Here is a 20337-nt window from a genome sequence, read left to right as displayed (position 1 = left end):
TAAAAATAAATGGCAGTTACACTTTAGGCTGTTATATGAGAGGGTGTTAAATGGTTACTTTGCTTTACACACTCCATACATGTTAGAAGCCACTGTGACAACAAGTTGATCAGAGAGTATTCTTTCACTGGGTCCTCCAGTTGATCACGTAAAATCTGTGGGTAAATGTGGATGTCTTTTACCACAGTACAGGTCCTCCTGAGTGAGAGATGTTCTTTGTTACTGCTCCCCAGTCTGGTTAAGAAAAAGAATTCTGAACAGGATGCCTCCTGAGACACCATATTTACCCGGTATTCCCTAATCTGCCATATAAAATGTTGTTTCTAAATTGGGCACCACCACATGTCATATTTACCTTTTAATGGCCAAAATAGTGAATAGCCATCAGCCAACAAATAGTTAATAGCCGACAAAAATATGTGATCAACCATATAATGCTTATAGCAGGTGGAAAACTCTGAGTTTACAATTAATTTAAAGAGGTCCTTGATGTTCTAGTTAATAAAAGTAGATTGCAATCTACAAATATTGTACATGTACATTGTATGTAAGATGTGTGGGGAAAAATTTTTTACAATGTGGTTGATTCATAAAGTCAACTCCTTCTTTTAAGATAGCAGACTTTACAATTATCTGATCCCCACTGGTCCAAATGTACCACACGGAGGGCATCATAAATTCTGGGTGCCTTCTATAGTTTTCTGTTGTCTGAAAGGACAGTATTAATAAATCTCCACTCTGTCTATTTTCTTGAATACGTATTAATGCATTGTACCTTACAAAATGTTGCTATAAAACCTTTTTCAACGTTTTTCTCTTTTTCTAATGTATTGCTCCCTTATCAATAGTGTAGGGATGAAAAGAACCTTTCATTCTGGCAGGCTTGTATTGTCAGCTTACTTGAGGATGTAATGGAATACCTGTAGCAGTGCCCTAGCCATTGAGATTTATCCTGTTTAAAGATCTAAAATGCGTCTCTTAATATAAAGTTACACTTTAACACATTTTTTTTAAATATGTGTGAAGATATATACTGTGTGTATGTGTATATATATACACACTCACCGGCCACTTTATTAGGTACACCTGTCCAACTGCACGTTACCACTTAATTTCTAATCAGCCAATCACATGGCGGCAACTCAGTGCATTTAGGCATGTAGACATGGTCAAGACAATCTCCTGCAGTTCAAACCGAGCATCAGTATGGGGAAGAAAGGTGATTTGAGTGCCTTTGAACGTGGCATGGTTGTTGGTGCCAGAAGGGCTGGTCTGAGTATTTCAGAAACTGCTGATCTACTGGGATTTTCACGCACAACCATCTCTAGGGTTTACAAAGAATGGTCCGAAAAAGACCGTTACAACCAAGGTAGGCAGAAGAGCATCTCTGAACGCACAGTACGTTGAACTTTGAGGCAGATGGGCAACAGCAGCAGAAGACTACACCGGGTGCCACTCCTTTCAGCTAAGAACAGGAAACTGAGGCTACAATTTGCACAAGCTCATCGAAATTGGACAGTAGAAGATTGGAAAAACGTTGCCTGGTCTGATGAGTCTCTATTTCTGCTGCGACATTCGGATGGTAGGGTCAGAATTTGGCGTCAACAACATGAAAGCATGGATCCATCCTGCCTTGTATCAACGGTTCAGGCTGGTGGCGGTGGTGTCATGGTGTGGGGAATATTTTCTTGGCACTCTTTGGGCCCCTTGGTACCAATTGAGCATCGTTGCAACGCCACAGCCTACCTGAGTATTGTTGCTGACCATGTCCATCCCTTTATGACCACAACGTACGCAACATCTGATGGCTACTTTCAGCAGGATAATGCGCCATGTCATAAAGCTAGAATCATCTCAGACTGGTTTCTTGAACATGACAATGAGTTCACTGTACTCAAATGGCCTCCACAGTCACCAGATCTCAATCCAATAGAGCATCTTTGGGATGCGGTGGAACGGGAGATTCGCATCATGGATGTGCACTCGACAAATCTGCGGCAACTGTGTGATGCCATCATGTCAATATGGACCAAAATCTCTGAGGAATGCTTCCAGCACCTTGTTGAATCTATGCCACGAAGAATTGAGGCAGTTCTGAAGGCAAAAGGGGGTCCAACCCGTTACTAGCATGGTGTACCTAATAAAGTGGCCGGTGAGTGTATACAGTCACCGGCCACTTTATTAGGTACACCTGTCCAACTGCACGTTACCACTTAATTTCTAATCAGCCAATCACATGGCGGCAACTCAGTGCATTTAGGCATGTAGACATGGTCAAGACAATCTCCTGCAGTTCAAACCGAGCATCAGTATGGGGAAGAAAGGTGATTTGAGTGCCTTTGAATGTGGCATGGTTGTTCGTGCCAGAAGGGCTGGTCTGAGTATTTCAGAAACTGCTGATCTACTGGGATTTTCAAGCACAACCATCTCTAGGGTTTACAGAGAATGGTCCGAAAAAGAAAAAACATCCAGTGAGCGGCAGTTCTGTGGGCAGAAATGCCTTATTGATGCCAGAGGTCAGAGGAGAATCGGCAGACTGGTTCCAGCTGATAGAAAGGCAACAGTGACTCAAATAGCCAATCGTTACAACCAAGGTAGGCAGAAGAGCATCTCTGAACGTACAGTCAACAAACTTTGAGGCAGATGGGCTACAGCAGCAGAAGACCACACCGGGTGCCACTCCTTTCAGCTAAGAACAGGAAACTGAGGCTACAATTTGCATATGCTCATCGAAATTGGACAGTAGAAGATTGAAAAAACGTTGCCTGGTCTGATGAGTCTCGATTTCTGCTGCGACATTCGGATGGTAGGGTCAGAATTTGGCATCAACAACATGAAAGCATGGATCCATCCTGCCTTGTATCAACAGTTCAGGCTGGTGGTGGTGGTGTCATGGTGTGGGGAATATTTTCTTGGCACTCTTTGGGCCCCTTGGTACCAATTGAGCATTGTTGCAACGCCACAGCCTACCTGAGTATTGTTGCTGACCATGTCCATCCCTTTATGACCACAATGTACCCAACATCTGATGGCTACTTTCAGCAGGATAATGCGCCATGTCATAAAGCTAGAATCATCTCAGACTGGTTTCTTGAACATTACAATGAGTTCACTGTACTCAAATGGCCTCCACAGTCACCAGATCTCAATCCAATAGAGCATCTTTGGGATGCGGTGGAACGGGAGATTCGCATCATGGATGTGCAGCCGACAAATCTGCGGCAACTGTGTGATGCCATCATGTCAATATGGACCAAAATCTCTGAGGAATGCTTCCAGCACCTTGTTGTATCTATGCCACCAAGAATTGAGGCAGTTCTGAAGGCAAAAGGGGGTCCAATCCGTTACTAGCATGTTGTACCTAATAAAGTGGCCGGTGAGTGTGTGTATATATATATATATATATATATGTGTGTGTGTGTGTAAATGGGGTATAGGGTACTAAATATTTCTTCACAGGTTTAATAAGTGCAAATCTAATAATAGGGTGTTACGTTCTGCGTATAGTTTTCTGTGTTAACTACAGACAAATAATTGTGCATCATGCTGCTGTATAAGTCATGCATATTATATTGCTGAATGTGAACATTGCAAAAATCTGTATCCTTTTTTCCCTTACGTCCTCAGCAGCAGCACGAATGGGGAAGATCCTATCTTCCTGCAATGGTAGAACAGATGGTACTAATAAAAGAAGATTGATTAGGAGCCCTATAAGAAGGCCATACAGACCCCTCCTCCTTGTGTTTTTTTCTGTGGGACAGGTGGTAGGAGAGGGAAGCAGACTCAGGCCTATGTTTGTGTCTGGCTTTCCTTTCCAATGATTCTTCCTTTCCACATGGTCGTGTGGAGAGGGAGAGTTTATAAAAAAAAATGTTGTTTTTCCTGCTCTGCTGTATCAGAGAGGAGATTTACTTTTTAGTAGAGTGTGCACACAACCCTAGAGCTGCTATTTGTGCATTGTGAACACCTGCTGCCTGATTACTTTCTATAGTACAGCTACCAGATGATGCAGTGAAGCTATGAAATTGTGTGTGAACATAGCCTTAGAATTGTAGTTGTGTACTGTGTATACCTGCTCTCTAATTACTTTTCCAGTATTGCTATCAGATGATACAGTGATCATGTGGAGCTTCTGTAGTGAAGCTACTGTGTGTGAACGCTGCCTTAGAATTTAGTTGTGTACTATGTACACCTGCTTTTTAATTACCTTTACTAATACTGCTATCAGATGATGGTTATCATGTGGACCTCCTGTGTGCTGCTATTTAAGAATGCAGTGAAGTTATGAAGCCACTATGTGTGAACACTGCCTTAGCATTGTAGTGTATTGTGTACACTTGCTGTCTGATTTCTTTCACTATACTGCTATCAGATGATGCAGTGCCCTATGAAGCTACTGTGTGTGTGAACACAGCCTTGGAGTCTGAAGTTGTGTACTTTGTAACACCTGCTGTCTCATTACTTCCACTAATACTGCTATCAGATGATGCAGTAGACATATAAGACTACTGTGTGTGAACACAGCCTTAGAGCTGCTGGATGTCTACTGTGTAACACCTGCTGTCTCATTACTTCCACTAATACTGCTATCACATGATAATACTGCTATCATATGATACAGTAACCATATAGAGATATGTGTGTGAGCAGATGCTTAGAGCTAATGAATGTGTACTGGATACACCTGCTATCTGATTACTTTCCCTAATACTGCCATCAGATGATGCAGTGATTCTATGGAGCTTTTTTGCGCTGTTCCAGTGCTGCTATTTAAGAATGCAGTAAAGCTACTGTGTGTGAACATGGCCTTAGTACACAGATGTACACATCTACAATCCTATCTGATTACTTTAGTACTATTATCAGATAATGCAGTGACCTAAGAAGCTACATGCTTAGAGTTGCTGGATGTGTACTGTGTATACCTGCAGTCTAATTACTCTGTAATACACTGTGTACACCTGCTGTCTAGGTACACTCTGTAATACTGATATCAGATGATATCAGATGGAGCTTCTGTGTACTGAAGGATGCAGTAAAGCTATGAAGCTGCTATGTGTGAACACTGCCTTAGGATTGCTGGTTGCATATTCAGTGCACCTGTGTGTCTGATTTCAGGCACTCTGCACTAGTCTGTTAGTCGGACGGTCAGTCTGGCACAATTTCCATCCTTGGATGTAGCAGGATTCTGGTGACAGAACTTCTGGAGTGGAAAAAGCTTTCTTGGTGTACAGATCCTGCAAGATTCCACTTTCAGGTGGCAGGGAATTCATTTGTGGATTGCAACTTTTTCTCAGAAGAGACAATGACTGCTTAAGATTTTACATCTGAATGATAATCTACAGGCTGAACTGGATGGAGTCCGAGGTCATGGCTCCTTCAGACGAACAAAGACCTTGTTAAAAAAAAAAAAAATTCTTAGTAATTTTCAAAAAAAAAATAATAATAAAATAAATAAATAATTGTCTATTACTTGAGCAGTATAGTTGGCTGCCCGATCCCCGCAGTTTGGAGACAGGTTCTTCGTTGAAAGGGGGCAGATGTTCACTCCAATATAAAGATAGTTAGATCTGTATTGGAGATTCTCATGAAAGTCCTTTTTTTCTTATGATCAGGTCCATTATCTGCCCAAGTCTAATAAGAAGAGAAGGAACTTCTACTTTTGTTCCACATTCCGTAGGAATTCTAGTACGGAAGGTAAAGGAAAGAATCCTGCACAAAAAGGGCCAGATGTCTCAGAGGCCTTGGGGATAAGGACAAGAACTTGTGACTACATCTTTTCTGACAATTTATTTCCATAATGAGAGAGGTATGTACCAGTGTTATATGATAGGAAAGGCTACCATATTGAATTTCACAATCTGAGGAAGGGGCTGTATGTGGGATCTATGATCTGTAGGTCCCTCCTAGAAGAAGGATGTTATGTGACCAGGTATACCTGCATGTACCTGTGTACAGCCTCCTCTGAGAAGGCGGTTGTATGGAGGATTTATGCTCCGTAGTTCCCTCCTAGAGTAGGATGTTATGTGACCAGGTATACCTGCATGTACCTGTATACAGCCTCCTCTGAGAAGGCGGTTGTATGGAGGATTTATGCTCTGTAGTTCCCTCCTAGAAGGACGTTATCTGGCCATGTATACCCACATGTACCTGTCTACAGACAAAAGCTGCATTTTCCTTTACATCAAGACCTTTTGTACAAGGCAATTGGCATTCTTTTCAATTTACAGCCCTTCTGTTTGGAATCATCTTGGCTCCATCTACAGTCACCAAGCTGATGTCTATTGTACTTTCTACTGTTTGAGAAAATTGAACCTCATCATTGTTTCTGGCATGGGACAATTCCTAGAGAAGAGAATAGATCCCCAGTCTGTGACATTCTCTCTTCCTCCAGAGAGATTACAGAAGTTGACACAAGTCGGGGTTCTCAGTACTCCCCAGTTGCTGTCACTTCATCTGATACCCTTGGGTCTTAGGTCTGCTCTGGAAATTACACCCAGAGACAAGGATAGCTTTCCCTGCTCGATGGCACCAGTCTCCCAATGAAGTGGGTAGAGAAAAGCATTGATGTATCAAGCACACAGTGGGGCGCTTGTATGCAGGAGCAAGGAGCCTTAATCCCCATCAGAGATGTTGCTGGCATCCAACATATGAAGGGAATACTAGTCCACTCCAGCACACCAATCTATGGAAAGCTATCAGTATAAGATCAAAACCGCATCTAGGATGGCGCATATCGATCTTTATAGGGGCACTAAATCAGTAACATTACTACTGGAGGCAGGGGCATTTTGTCTGCTGGCAATCTATGCTGCGATGTAACCCTGTCGGAGGAACAGTCTCTGGACCAGAAGCTTTCTGGTAAATCGCATGGAGGATAGACCTATTCCTATTGAAGGTTCAAATTGGGAAGCCTTTTTTGTCACTCCTATAATGCCCAGAGTCTTGCAGAATCTGAGACAAGATTGGCCCTTGGTCAGCCTCATTTGCCCCTATTTGACCCAAGAGGGCATGGTTCACAATGGTGAGCCCCCTGCCTAAGAATCTTCTGGGAACTCTCCCAGTCTCCCCAGCTACTGACTCAGAGTAGCAGAGATTACTCCCAGCATACCTGCCAGGTGTGGGCACAGTCTAAAAATCTTGCAAGTAGCAAGTCTCTGGTTTCATGATGGCCTCTTATTATCTAAAAGCATGGCGCTCTCTCCTGATGCTAATTCCATAGGAATAATCTGGAGGCTTCTGTATACCCTCAGTTAATAACTCAAGAGGGTAGGCCTGTTCGAAGCTTGACTGCCATCAACAAGATGGAAATTGATATGCTGTCAAAGTGGTGACCACTCTTCTGCAGTCCAGAGCCACAACTGCCTACAGAATCTACCTGAAGGTAAAGAAGTTTGAAGCCTGGTGGGTGAAAGTCTCTTCCACATTTACATTGTTACAGTCCATTACTCCTGCCAACACAGGAGAGAAGGAGCTTCATCCCTTAGATGTGGAGAGGGCTTGGAGCATGTTTATTGAACGGACAAACTCTTTCAGGTAATCTAACCACTTGTTTTTATCCTTTGCAGGGAAAAACAAAGGATGCAAGTCATCCAAAGCTTCTCTGTCCAGATGGATAAGGGAAGTCATCTCCATATGCTACCAAGAAGCTGGATTACAAGTACCTGATGCAATCAAGGCACATTCAATGAGGGCAATATCATCCACATGGGCTGAAAAAAGATCTGTACCCTTGGAACAAATATGCAGGACTGCTTCATGGTCGTCCGTCAATACCTTTTGTCAAGCACTATAGACTAGATATTCACGAGTCTGATCAACCAATTTTTGGCTCAGCCATTCTGTCTTCTGTAATGTAATGTAATGGCCCTCCCTAGTCTGTTTTCATAGCTTGCTATATCCCCATTCGTGCTGCTGCTGAGGACGTAAGGGAAAGGATAATTTTTTACTCACTGTAAATTTTCTTTCCTGTAGTCCGAAGCAGCAGCACAGACTTCCCGCCCTGATTTAAACAAACTATTATTTATGCAGTATACCTTGATTGTTTCAATGCCTTATTAACTAAGATTTTATTATGAGTTTTTAATGTTTTTGTCGTTAGAATTGACACAAGGAGGAGGGGTCTGTATGGCCTTCTTATAGGGCTCCTAATCAATCTTCTTTTATTAGTACCATCTGTCCTACCATTGCAGGAAGATAGGATCTTCCCCATTCGTGCTGCTGCTTCGGACTACAGGAAAGAAAATTTACGGTGAGTAAAAAATTATCCTATATGTCAAAGTTTAGAAAAAGTTAAATGAAATTAAAATGTTCATGTACAGTACGATGCACCATGCACATAGTTCATTTTTAGTTTCGAAAAATATTCTTTTTATATTTTTCATTGTGTTTGCATTTGTCACACTTTTAGGCCACAGGGAGAATCTACTGGTGAAGTTAGTGATTCAGGAGCTTCCATGGTACGGCACGGCTTAAACGCTGACAAAACGTTCATGCAAATGCATTACTTAAAGGTTAGTAGATAAAAATTTGCTCATATATAATATATTATTTATATTTATTATATGTAAATCTTGTGATATATGTAAATATGTAATATATATATACACACACTATATGGCCAAAAGTATGTAGACATCTTGTATACTTGTATACTGCTCTTTCATCATGGAAACCCATTTCATGAACTTACTGACACATAACTCTTGTGCTGATGTAACTTCCAAGCAACTTGGAACAGTTAGGAACTTGACCTTGAAAGCCCATTTCATGAAGCTTCCGATGCACAGCTCTTGTGCTGATGTCACTTACAGAGGCAGCTGGGAACTCTCTAGTGAGTCGCTACAGAAAATACAACAGTAATTTTATTTGTCACATGACCCAGTAGTTGGCAGCAGTACTCTGTGTATTTGTTAGGGTATTTAGCACTTTGTGGCTAGGCTGTTTAGAGATTTCAAAACAATAGCAACTTCTACAGTTGACCTGGACGAATCTAGAAGAGATCAGAAGTTTCAAAGAAGGCAACCTGTGAGAGAGCCCTTTTTAAAGTCACTAAACGCCTCCATACGACCCACACTAATATAATGTTTATATATGTATAAGACAGGGGCCTGCCAAATGGACTTCGTCCAAAGATCCTTGGCATACAACTGTGCAAATCCACCTATAAATCAGCCTACGTATATTCACCTATATGTCATGTTTTGGCATCTACCGTGTTTCCTATTCCTTATAATATAATGCCCGTAGCATTGCCACTGTACAGTAATGTTCTTTTATAAAGTATTATTATTTTACTAGTATAACAATAATGGATTAGTGTTTGAACGTCCTCTATGACTGAATGTTCAGGGAGAGGGGGGTGTTCACCATCTACCATTTTGATTTATTGTCCACAATATATTGTAATATTTATTTATGTATGTATCTTACAATGTTTTATTTTGTAAAGTAAAGCAATTTTTGTCTTTTTTATGTTTAGGGTTATTTTCTACTGCGCACCCTTGCAAATACCCTAGGTGCAGAGTCTTACTTTTCTTTTTTGAGAAGATTTGTGAATAGATTTCATGGCCAGTTGATACTTTCTCAGGTAAGTTTAAATCTTTACTATAAAAGTACAGCTTAAAGGGAATCTGTCACTAGGTTTATGTTGCCTTAAATGAGGGAAGTATAAACTAGTGACAAAAATGCTGAACATTCTGTTCAGCCATTCCCCTAATATGCAGGAGAAAAGGATTATTGCCACACCCCTTCCCCACCCTCCAGCTGCTGATTGACAGCTGACTGCCTATACACAGCATAAATAGATAACTGCCAATCAGCAGCTGGTGGGCGGGATTTTCTGCTTCTCATAAATAATGAGGACAACTTGGCTCATGCATATAATGGAGAGGACTACTTATTGTCCATGTTATTCAGGAGGAGATCTCTGGATCAGCTGCACAGAACAATGTAAGTGAAACATCATTCTGTTCAACTTCTCTACTGCTACCCTTAGATAGGACAGCATAAACCTACTGACAGAGTCTCCTTTAATTGAGCTCCCCCAGGGAAAGAATTCCAGGACTGTCCATAGAATGGAACCTTGGTCCATTATAGATAATATCACAAGTTGCTTGTAATACCCCCATCATATTCTCACTTATAGTTTCCAGTATGACATTTTGTGTTATTTATTACTGTTGTTATGGTAGTAATTTCTACAGTACTGTACATTGTCTGTTATATCGTTCCAGCCAGGGCCGGCCTTAGGGTAGATGGCGCCCTGTGCAGAATATTCTTTTGGCGCCCCCCCCCCCTCCCGGCTGATTGTAGCCCATCCCAAGCCTATCTCTTGGAGACACACACTGTATATACTGCTTACACAGACAGATACAGTCACATATACACATACAGACACACGGGGGATGTTCATCAAACATGGTGTAAAGTGAAACTGGCTCAGTTTCCCCTAGCAACCAATCAGATTCCACCTTTCATTCCTCACAGACTCTTTGGTTGCTAGGGGCAACTGAGCCAGTTTCACTTTACACCATGTTTGATGAATCTCTCCCACAGTGTATATACTGCTTACACAGACACATACAGACACACAGTATATATATCCTGCAAACACAGACACACATACAGTCACATATACACATACACACCACACATACCCACCACTGGGAGTTGTTGTTGTCCTACCAGAGCCGCACAGGAGCATGCTGGGAGTTGTCCTACCACACAGAACCACACAGGAGCATGCTGGGAGTTGTTGTCCTACCACACAGAACCACACAGGAGCATGCTGGGAGTTGTTGTCCTACCACACAGAGCCACACAGGAGCATGCTGGGAGTTGTTGTCCTACCACACAGAGCCACACAGGAGCATGCTGGGAGTTGTTGTCCTACCACACAGAGCCACACAGGGGCATGCTGGGAGTTGTTGTCCTACCACACAGAGCCACACAGGGGCATGCTGGGAGTTGTTGTCCTACCACACAGGCGCATGCTGGGAGATGTCCTACCACACAGAGCCACACAGGAGTATGCTGGGAGTTGTTGTCCTACCACACAGCCACACAGGAGTATGCTGGGAGTTGTTGTCCCACCACACAGAGCCACACAGGAGTATGCTGGGAGTTGTTGTCCCACCACACAGAGCCACACAGGAGTATGCTGGGAGTTGTTGTCCCACCACACAGAGCCACACAGGAGTATGCTGGGAGTTGTTGTCCCACCACACAGAGCCACACAGGAGTATGCTGGGAGTTGTTGTCCCACCACACAGAGCCACACAGGAGTATGCTGGGAGTTGTTGTCCTACCACACAGGAGTATGCTGGGAGATGTCCTACCACACAGAGCCACACAGGAGCATGCTGGGAGTTGTTGTCCTACCACACAGAGCCACACAGGAGTATGCTGGGAGTTGTTGTCCTACCACACAGAGCCACACAGGAGTATGCTGGGAGTTGTTGTCCTACCACACAGAGCCACACAGGAGTATGCTGGGAGTTGTTGTCCTACCACACAGAGCCTTACAGGAGTATGCTGGGAGTTGTTGTCCTACCACACAGAGCCACATAGGAGTATGCTGGGAGTTGTTGTCCTACCACACAGAGCCACACAGGGGCATGCTGGGAGTTGTTGTCCTACCACACAGAGCCACACAGGAGCATGCTGGGAGTTGTTGTCCTACCACACAGAGCCACACAGGGGCATGCTGGGAGTTGTTGTCCTACCACACAGAGCCACACAGGGTCATGCTGGGAGTTGTTGTCCTACCACACAGGGGCATGCTGGGAGATGTCCTACCACACAGAGCCACACAGGAGTATGCTGGGAGTTATTGTCCTACCACACAGCCACACAGGAGTATGCTGGGAGTTGTTGTCCCACCACACAGAGCCACACAGGAGTATGCTGGGAGTTGTTGTCCCACCACACAGAGCCACACAGGAGTATGCTGGGAGTTGTTGTCCCACCACACAGAGCCACACAGGAGTATGCTGGGAGTTGTTGTCCCACCACACAGAGCCACACAGGAGTATGCTGGGAGTTGTTGTCCCACCACACAGAGCCACACAGGAGTATGCTGGGAGTTGTTGTCCTACCACACAGGAGTATGCTGGGAGATGTCCTACCACACAGAGCCACACAGGAGCATGCTGGGAGTTGTTGTCCTACCACACAGAGCCACACAGGAGTATGCTGGGAGTTGTTGTCCTACCACACAGAGCCACACAGGAGTATGCTGGGAGTTGTTGTCCTACCACACAGAGCCTTACAGGAGTATGCTGGGAGTTGTTGTCCTACCACACAGAGCCACATAGGAGTATGCTGGGAGTTGTTGTCCTACCACACAGACCCACATAGGAGTATGCTGGGAGTTGTTGTCCCACCACAAAGAGCCACATAGGAGTATGCTGGGAGTTGTTGTCCCACCACAAAGAGCCACATAGGAGTATGCTGGGAGTTGCTGTCCCACCACACAGAGCCACACAGGATTATGCTGGGAGTTGTTGTCCTACCACACAGAGCCAAATAGGAGTATGCTGGGAGTTGTTGTCCTACCACACAGAGCCACATAGGAGTATGCTGGGAGTTGTTGTCCTACCACACAGAGCCACATAGGAGTATGCTGGGAGTTGTTGTCCTACCACACAGAGCCACATAGGAGTATGCTGGGAGTTGCTGTCCCACCACACAGAGCCACATAGGAGTATGCTGGGAGTTGTTGTCCTACCACACAGAGCCACATAGGAGTATGCTGGGAGTTGTTGTCCTACCACACAGAGCCACATAGGAGTATGCTGGGAGTTGCTGTCCCACCACACAGAGCCACATAGGAGTATGCTGGGAGTTGCTGTCCCACCACACAGAGCCACATAGGTGTATGCTGGGAGTTGTTGTCCCACCACACAGAGCCACATAGGAGTATGCTCGGAGTTGTTGTCCTACCACACAGAGCCACATAGGAGTATGCTGGGAGTTGTTGTCCCACCACACAGAGCCACATAGGAGTATGCTGGGAGTTGTTGTCCTACCACACAGGGGCATGCTGGGAGTTGTTGTCCTACCACACAGAGCACTAACACACACAGAGCACACACAAACTCCACTAACACACACAGACAGAGATAGATAGTTATACTCACAGTCACACTGCAGTAGTAGTGGAGGATGTCTCTGCCCATGAGGAGAAGCAGGTAGAGCGGAGGATCACACTGCTGATGTCTCCGTCGGGGGAGGGGGCGGGGTTATGGGCCTCTGTGAGCTGGGAGACGCTGTGGGGGGCGGGGGATGGGGGCCAGGCTGCAGTCACATGTCGGGGGAGAAGAGCTTCCTCGGCTGCTGTGCAGAGGCAGGGGACGGATATATGGCCTCAGGGGGATGCAGGTGGCGCCCCCTTCCTGCCATGAGTGCACAGCGCCCTGTGCGGCCGCACTGCTCGCACACCCCTAAGGCCGGCCCTGGTTCCAGCTTCATAATAGATGCATCACTTTTCAATGTATACCTGCTTAACCCCTTCGGGACCAGGCTAATTTTCGTTTTTGCGTTTTCGTTTTTTCCTCCTTGTGCTTAAAAGGCTATAGCACTTGCATTTTTACACCTACAGACCCACATGACCCCTTATTTTTTGCATCACTAATTGTACTTTGCAATGACAGGCTGAATTTTTGCATAAAGTATACTACGAAACCAGAAAAAAATTCAAAGTGTGGTGAAATTGAAAAAAAAAACGCATTTCTTTTATTTGGGGGGAATGTGTTTTTACGCCATTCGCCCTGGGGTAAAACTGACTAGTTAGGCATGTTCCTCAAGTCGTTACGATTAAAACGATATATAACATGTATAACTTATATTGTATCTGATGGCCTGTAAAAAATTCAAACCGTTGTTAACAAATATACGTTCCTTAATATCGCTCCATTCCCAGGCTTATAACGCTTTTATCCTTTGGTCTATGGAGCTGTATGAGGTGTCATTTTTTGCGCCATGATGTGTTCTTTCTATCGGTACCTTGATTGCGCATATACGACTTTTTTATTGCTTTTTATTACATTTTTTCTGGATTTGATGCGACCAAAAATGCGCAATTTTGCACTTTGGGATTTTTTGCGCTGACGCCGTTTACCGTGCGAGATCAGGAATGTGATTAATTAATAGTTCGGGCGATTACGCACGTAGCGATAGCAAACATGTTTATTTATTTATTTGTTTACTTTTATTTATAACCTCGGAAAAGGGGGGTGATTCAGACTTTTATTAGGTTAGGGGGCTTTTTACTAATAACAATACTTTTTTTTTTTTTTTTTTACACATATACTAGAAGCCCCCCTAGGGGACTTCTAGTATATACACTTTGATCTCTCATTGAGATCTTTGCTGTATAGATATACAGCAAAGATCAATGAGATCGGCACTCGTTTGCTTTCGGCTGCTGCAGCCGAATACAAACGAGTGCCGAGCCGGGGACGGCGCCATCTTGGACGAGTCCCCGGCTGGCATCAGACAGGGAGGAGCGATCTCCCCCACTAGACACCAGGGAAGTGCTGCAGCCGGTAATCAGATGCAGCTGTCATGTTTGACAGCTGCATCTGATTACTGTATTAGCGGGCACGGCGATCGGACAAATGTGGTATCGCCGTAACCGTAGTGACCCAGCGAATACATGTATTATGTTATTAGTGACCGCCGATATGAATTTGTACGGCGATCACTAATGGGCTCTATTCTGCTGCCTTCAGCTCTTTATGGCGATGGCGCAGAATAGTGCAGCAGCGCCAGTAATGCCCGCAGCCCCCTCCTCTCAGCTACCGGAGGTTGCTGAGAAGTTGGGGCAGAGTGTGGGCTTAGTCCCGGCCAGTCCCCGCACCGACGATCGCCATTATTACCAGTATCGGCCACCGATAACGGGCACTGCATGCTTTCATCTCCTCTCACCGTTAATCCACAGTGAGAGGAGATGAATGTCCCCCCCCCCCATCCCCCCCAGAATAACCTTAGTGTTCACAGTGATTAATTCCTTACGGTAAAAACACACGCGTATTCGCAGCGAGACTCGCTGAGTATCCCGGTCCTGTGTACTCAATGGCAGACAAACTCGCAGCAGGGATGTACATCCCTGCTGCAAGTTTGTCCAAAGGCCAACCCGTTAACCCCCCGGCCGCCAGAGACTATACATCACCTAATCCCAACTATACATCACCTGGTCCTTTGCTGATTCCCGACATGTCCCGCTCGGCCAATCAGTGTGCTGCCCCACCGCAGCACTGATTGGCTGAACTGGCCGTGAAGACGTCGGGAGCCCCATAGCCGGGATCAGGTGACGTATAGTCTCCGGCGGCCGGGGAGTTAACGGGGCGAGCTGCGGACAAACTCGCAGCAGGGATGTACATCCCTGCTGCGAGTTTGTCTACCATTGAGTACACATGGCCCGGATCCTCAGCAAGTCTCGCTGCGAATACGCAGCCAGAAACTCGCTGCGGATACAGCAAGTGTGTTTGTACCCTTAAAAAAAGATCAAACTCTCATTCTCTCCACAACCAGAGGTGGCGGAGAGCATGGGGCAATGATCACTTGTTCCAAATGCTGCCGTCACTTTTTGTCCCGTCACCAAAAATCATTGGTGACGGGAAAAAAAGTCAAGTGCCCCGGATTACCTGTAACCACTCCGCATTACCTGTAACCACCCCAGATCACCTGTAACCACTCCGCATTACCTGTAACCACCCCACATTACCTGTAACCACCCCGCATTACCTGTAACCACCCCGCATTACCTGTAACCACCCCAGATTACCTGTAACCACTCCGCATTACCTGTAACCACTCCGCATTACATGTAACCACTCCGCATTACCTGTAACCACCCCGCATTACCTGTAACCACTCTGCATTACCTGTAACCACCCCACATTACCTGTAACCACCCCACATTACCTGTAACCACTCCGCATTACCTGTAACCACTCTGCATTACCTGTAACCACTCCGCATTACCTGTAACCACCCCAGATTACCTGTAACCACCCCAGATTATTCATAACCACTCCAGTTTACCTGTAACTGCTCAGATTACCCGTAACCACCCCAGATAGCCAGTAAACACCCCCAGATTACTTGTAACCACCCCAGATTGCCACAGGCTACCCATAACCACTACAGATTGCCCGTAACCACCCCAGATTGCCCATACCCACCCCAGATTGCCTGTCACTCCTCCCCCAGATTGACCATCACCACCCCAGTTTGCCTGTGACCCCCCCCCCCCAGATTGCCTGTCACCAACTCAGCCAATAAACACCCCCAGATTGTCCGTTACCACCCCATATAGGCAGTAAACACCCCCAGATTGTCCGTTACTACCCCATATAGCCAGTAAACACCCCTAGATAGTCGGTAAACACCCCAAAATTGTCAGTTACCACCCCAGATAGCCAGTAAACACCCCCAGATAGCCAGTAAACACCCCTAGATAACCAGTAAACACCCCCAGATTGCCCGTAACCACCACAGATTGCCCGTAACCAACCCAGATAGCCAGTAAACACCCCTGGATTGCCACAGACTGCTCGTACCACCCCAGATTGCCTGTCACCACCCCAGATACAAGTAAACACTCCCAGGTTGCCCGTCACCACCCCAGATTACCTGTAATTTCATTTAAAAAAAAATTTTTTAGCAACTGCGCTATTCTAATAACCGATACTAGCTGCGGTTTTGCACCAGCAAAATTACGCTTCTTCCCTTCTGAGCCCTGCTGCGTGCCCATACAGGGGTTTATGCCCACACATGAGGTACCGTTGTACTCAGGAGAACCTGCTTTACAAATTTTGTGGTGCATTTTCTCTCCTGTTTCTCGTGAAATTGAGAAATTTCAAACTAAACAAACATATTATTGAAAAAATTCTCTTTTTTTCATTTTTACTTTCTAATTTTGAATCCTTTCCTCTAATACCTGTGGGGTCAAAATGCTCACTGCACCCCAAGATGACTTCTTTGAGCGGTGCCCTTTCCAAAATGGGATGTTTTTCGGGGGGGTTTCTCTTCTGCGGACACTACAGGGGCTCTGCAAACGCACCTGGCGTTCGGAAATTTGTTTAGCAAAATCTGCACTGAAAATGCTAATTGGCGCTCCTTCCCTTCTGAGCCCCGCTGTGTGCCCATACAGTGGTTTATGCTCACATATGTGGTACCGTTGTACTCAGAAGAACCTGCGTTACAGATTTTGGGGTGCGTTTTCTCTCCCTTTCCTTGTGAAGTTGAGAAATTTTAAACTAAACCAACATATTATTGGAAAAATTCTAGTTTTTCATTTTTACTGTCTAATTTTGAATACTTTCCTCTAATACCTGTGGGGTCAAAATGCTCACCGCACACCAAGATGTATTCTTTGAGGGGTGCACTTTCCAAAATGGGGTGACTTATGGGGGGGGTTTTACTCTGCTGACACTACAGGGGCTCTGCAAACGCACCTGGCGCTCAGAAACTTCTACAGCAAAATCTGCACTGAAAATGCTAATTGGCGCTCCCTTCCTTCTGAGGCCTGCTGTGTGCCCATACAGTGGTTCATGCCCACATATGGGGTACCTTTCTACTCGGAAGAACCTGCGTTAAAGATTTTGGGGTGCCTTTTCTCGCCTGTTCCTTGTGAAATTGAGAAATTTCAAACTAAACATACATATTATTGAAAAAGTTCTAGTTTTTCATTTTTACTGTCTAATTTTGAATACTTTCCTCTAATACCTTGGGGTCAAAATGCTCACTGCACCCCAAGACGTATTCTTTGAGGGGTTAACTTTCCAAAATGGGGTGACTTATGGGGGGTTTTCACTCTGCTGGCACTACAGGGGCACTGCAAACGCACCTGGTGCCTGAAAACTTGTACAGCAAAATCTGCACTGAAAATGCTAATTGGCGCTCCTTCTTAATCCTGTCTTAATCCCAGAGGACTTCATTTTTACAATGCAAAAGAATAAACTGAGCAAAGTTAGTAATGAAGGAAATGAGCCCCATTTGGCTTTTTTAGTGCAGATTTTGCTGGAACCATGTTGCAGTAGCAGAGCTTCCTGTGGAAACCCCCAGACATGAGCCCATTTTATTAACAACACCTCCCAAGGAATCCATCCAGGCATGTACTGAGCATGTCGACCCCACAGATGTTTGAGCAAAGTTTTAAGCATTGTCCCACAAACTTGAAAAACTTTTTTTTTGTCTAATAATATGTAGTTTTAGCTCATAATTTTTTAATTTTTACAAAAAAAAACTCAGAAGAAAAGCCACACCAAAATAGGTAGGTTTTCATGAATACAGCAATACTTTTATAAATTACTTTTTGGAGACATGGCAGGAATCAGAGTAAACCATGCGCCATTTAGAATTTTAAGTGAAGATTTTGCTGGAATGATTTTTAAGGTCCATGTCCCATTTGTAGAGCCCCTGCAGTACTAGTACAGTGGAAACCCCCAGTACTGACCCCATTTTGGAAACTACATCCCTTTACATTTCAACTACATCTTATGTGAATACGTTCCATTGGAATATCTTGAAGATGGCACATGTACACTTATTATTTTGGAATACTTGTAGAATATTGAATATTAATGACATGCTTGATTTAAAAGGGAAACTTTCCTTTGAACATTTATAGGGCAAATTTAATTTGTCCTCAAATGACTTCTTATTTTTTTTACATGTCTCTCGTTTTTGGCAGGGAAAAAAATCCAACATCCCAACTAATAACAAATTGATTCAATTTATGACTCGCTCACTGCCACAGAAAGAAATCCGCTTTTATTAATACTTTTATTAATTTTAAGCAAACCTTATAAATCAATGCCCAGGTTCAGTGGTGAATACCTCTTCATCTAAAAGTTTGCGTCTCCATGGATATGAGCATAAAACTGTAATGCACGGAACCCCTATTGGATCGAAATTACGCTCTCATTACGTGTTTGTATCCATGGAGACAGCTAAAGAGAGGGATTCCCTGCTAATCCGGCAGCAACCGTGCAGACAGGTACACTTCTAAACCAATTTCTCATAGAGAGTTATCACTGGGACTGCCCCAGGCCAAAAAATAGCAGTCACACTCTCCTCACAAGTTCACACCTCTGAACCCGTGGCACCTCACTATAATCCATAGCCCAGAAAAGACTGGGTTGTTTCACTGTAGTTTTTATTAAAGGAGTATTCTGCTCATACATAACTTTTCATATGTTGCTGCCCATGATGAGACTAACAATTCATTCCATACTTGTTGTTATCTATTTAGTCTCCTCCCCCAGTTCTGAGCTGCTGCTTTCTGCTGAAGACACAAAAAACTGTGCAAGCTTTTTTTCCTGTCTCCCTCTCCTCCCCTTCCCTTCTGAGACAGCTGATGTAAACAAGTCCCTAGCAGATAAGGACTTGTTTATATCAGCTGTCTCGGAAGGGAGGGGGAGGAGGAAGAGACTAAGAGAAAAGGTCACACAGGTTTTTGTGTCTTCAGCAGAAAGCAGCAGCTCAGAACTGAGGGAAGGAAACCAAATAGATAATAATAATCATGCAATGAATTGTTAGTCTCCCCATGGGCAGAAACATATGAAAAGTTATGTTTTGATTAAGCAAAAGAACGAGAGACAGTCCTCCTGATGTTCTGTATACCTCTGATTCTGTGAGATAATGTTGTTTTAATGTCTTATATTTGTTTTCAGTCCAGCTTTGTAATAATATATTGTAGTTACTGTACTGATACATTCTGATATGTTCTTATATAAACCAAATAATTAGCTTTAGTTTCAACAATTGTTTGGTAATATTGAAGTACTAAAAAATGTGATTTTACTGAGAAATACTATTTTTATTCTAATGTCAAGTACTTGTTATGCTGCCACGGGGTTAACAATAATGCCAGGACCAAATGTTTCTGTTTATAGGATTTGGCCTGAAGAGTAAGAGACTTTCTTGGTTTTTGCCTTGGCTCAGTAAGAAAGGCTCGGGACACGTGATTACCTGGCAGCACTGTTTATTTTCCAACATTTAAAATAGTTTGAAAGAATAAAACTTTGTGAGAATAGATGCAGAAAAGCAAGCTAGTATTCATGACAGCTCCCTCTATCTCCAGCTTTTCCTGGCCTTGCATTTTATTGTGAAGGCAGGGCAAGTGCTTTGAGTTTAATAAGCTGCCAGGAAGAATCCTGATATTTTAAGAGGCAGAGTCTCTCAAGTCTCCTACACCCTGTTAAAACATCTTACTGCATAAAACCCTTGATATCGATGACAGTCTTATTATGGGATTCCAGAACTGTTTAAAGTAATGAGCCCTGGTAAAACATAAGCTTACCATACATTTTAGGGGCTCCTGAA

At 44.1% G+C, this 20337-nt stretch overlaps 1 protein-coding gene across 3 annotated transcripts in view; it reads left to right on the top strand.

Moving 5' to 3' along the window:
* The window catches only part of AOPEP (aminopeptidase O (putative)), a 310178-nt gene that overhangs the window by 125360 nt on the left and 164481 nt on the right, over positions 1-20337 (top strand). For all 3 annotated transcript variants that reach the window (XM_069961757.1, XM_069961756.1, XM_069961758.1), the window contains exons 8-9: positions 8411-8513; positions 9482-9589. In XM_069961757.1, coding sequence (XP_069817858.1) covers positions 8411-8513; positions 9482-9589 — 211 coding nt within the window. The remainder of the gene's footprint in view (positions 1-8410; positions 8514-9481; positions 9590-20337) is intronic.

This window comes from Dendropsophus ebraccatus, chromosome 3, assembly GCF_027789765.1.
Source record: "Dendropsophus ebraccatus isolate aDenEbr1 chromosome 3, aDenEbr1.pat, whole genome shotgun sequence".
NCBI lineage: Eukaryota > Metazoa > Chordata > Amphibia > Anura > Hylidae > Dendropsophus > Dendropsophus ebraccatus.
The sequence above is the reverse complement of the archived record's forward strand: the minus strand, read 5'-3'. Positions and strand labels throughout refer to the sequence as shown.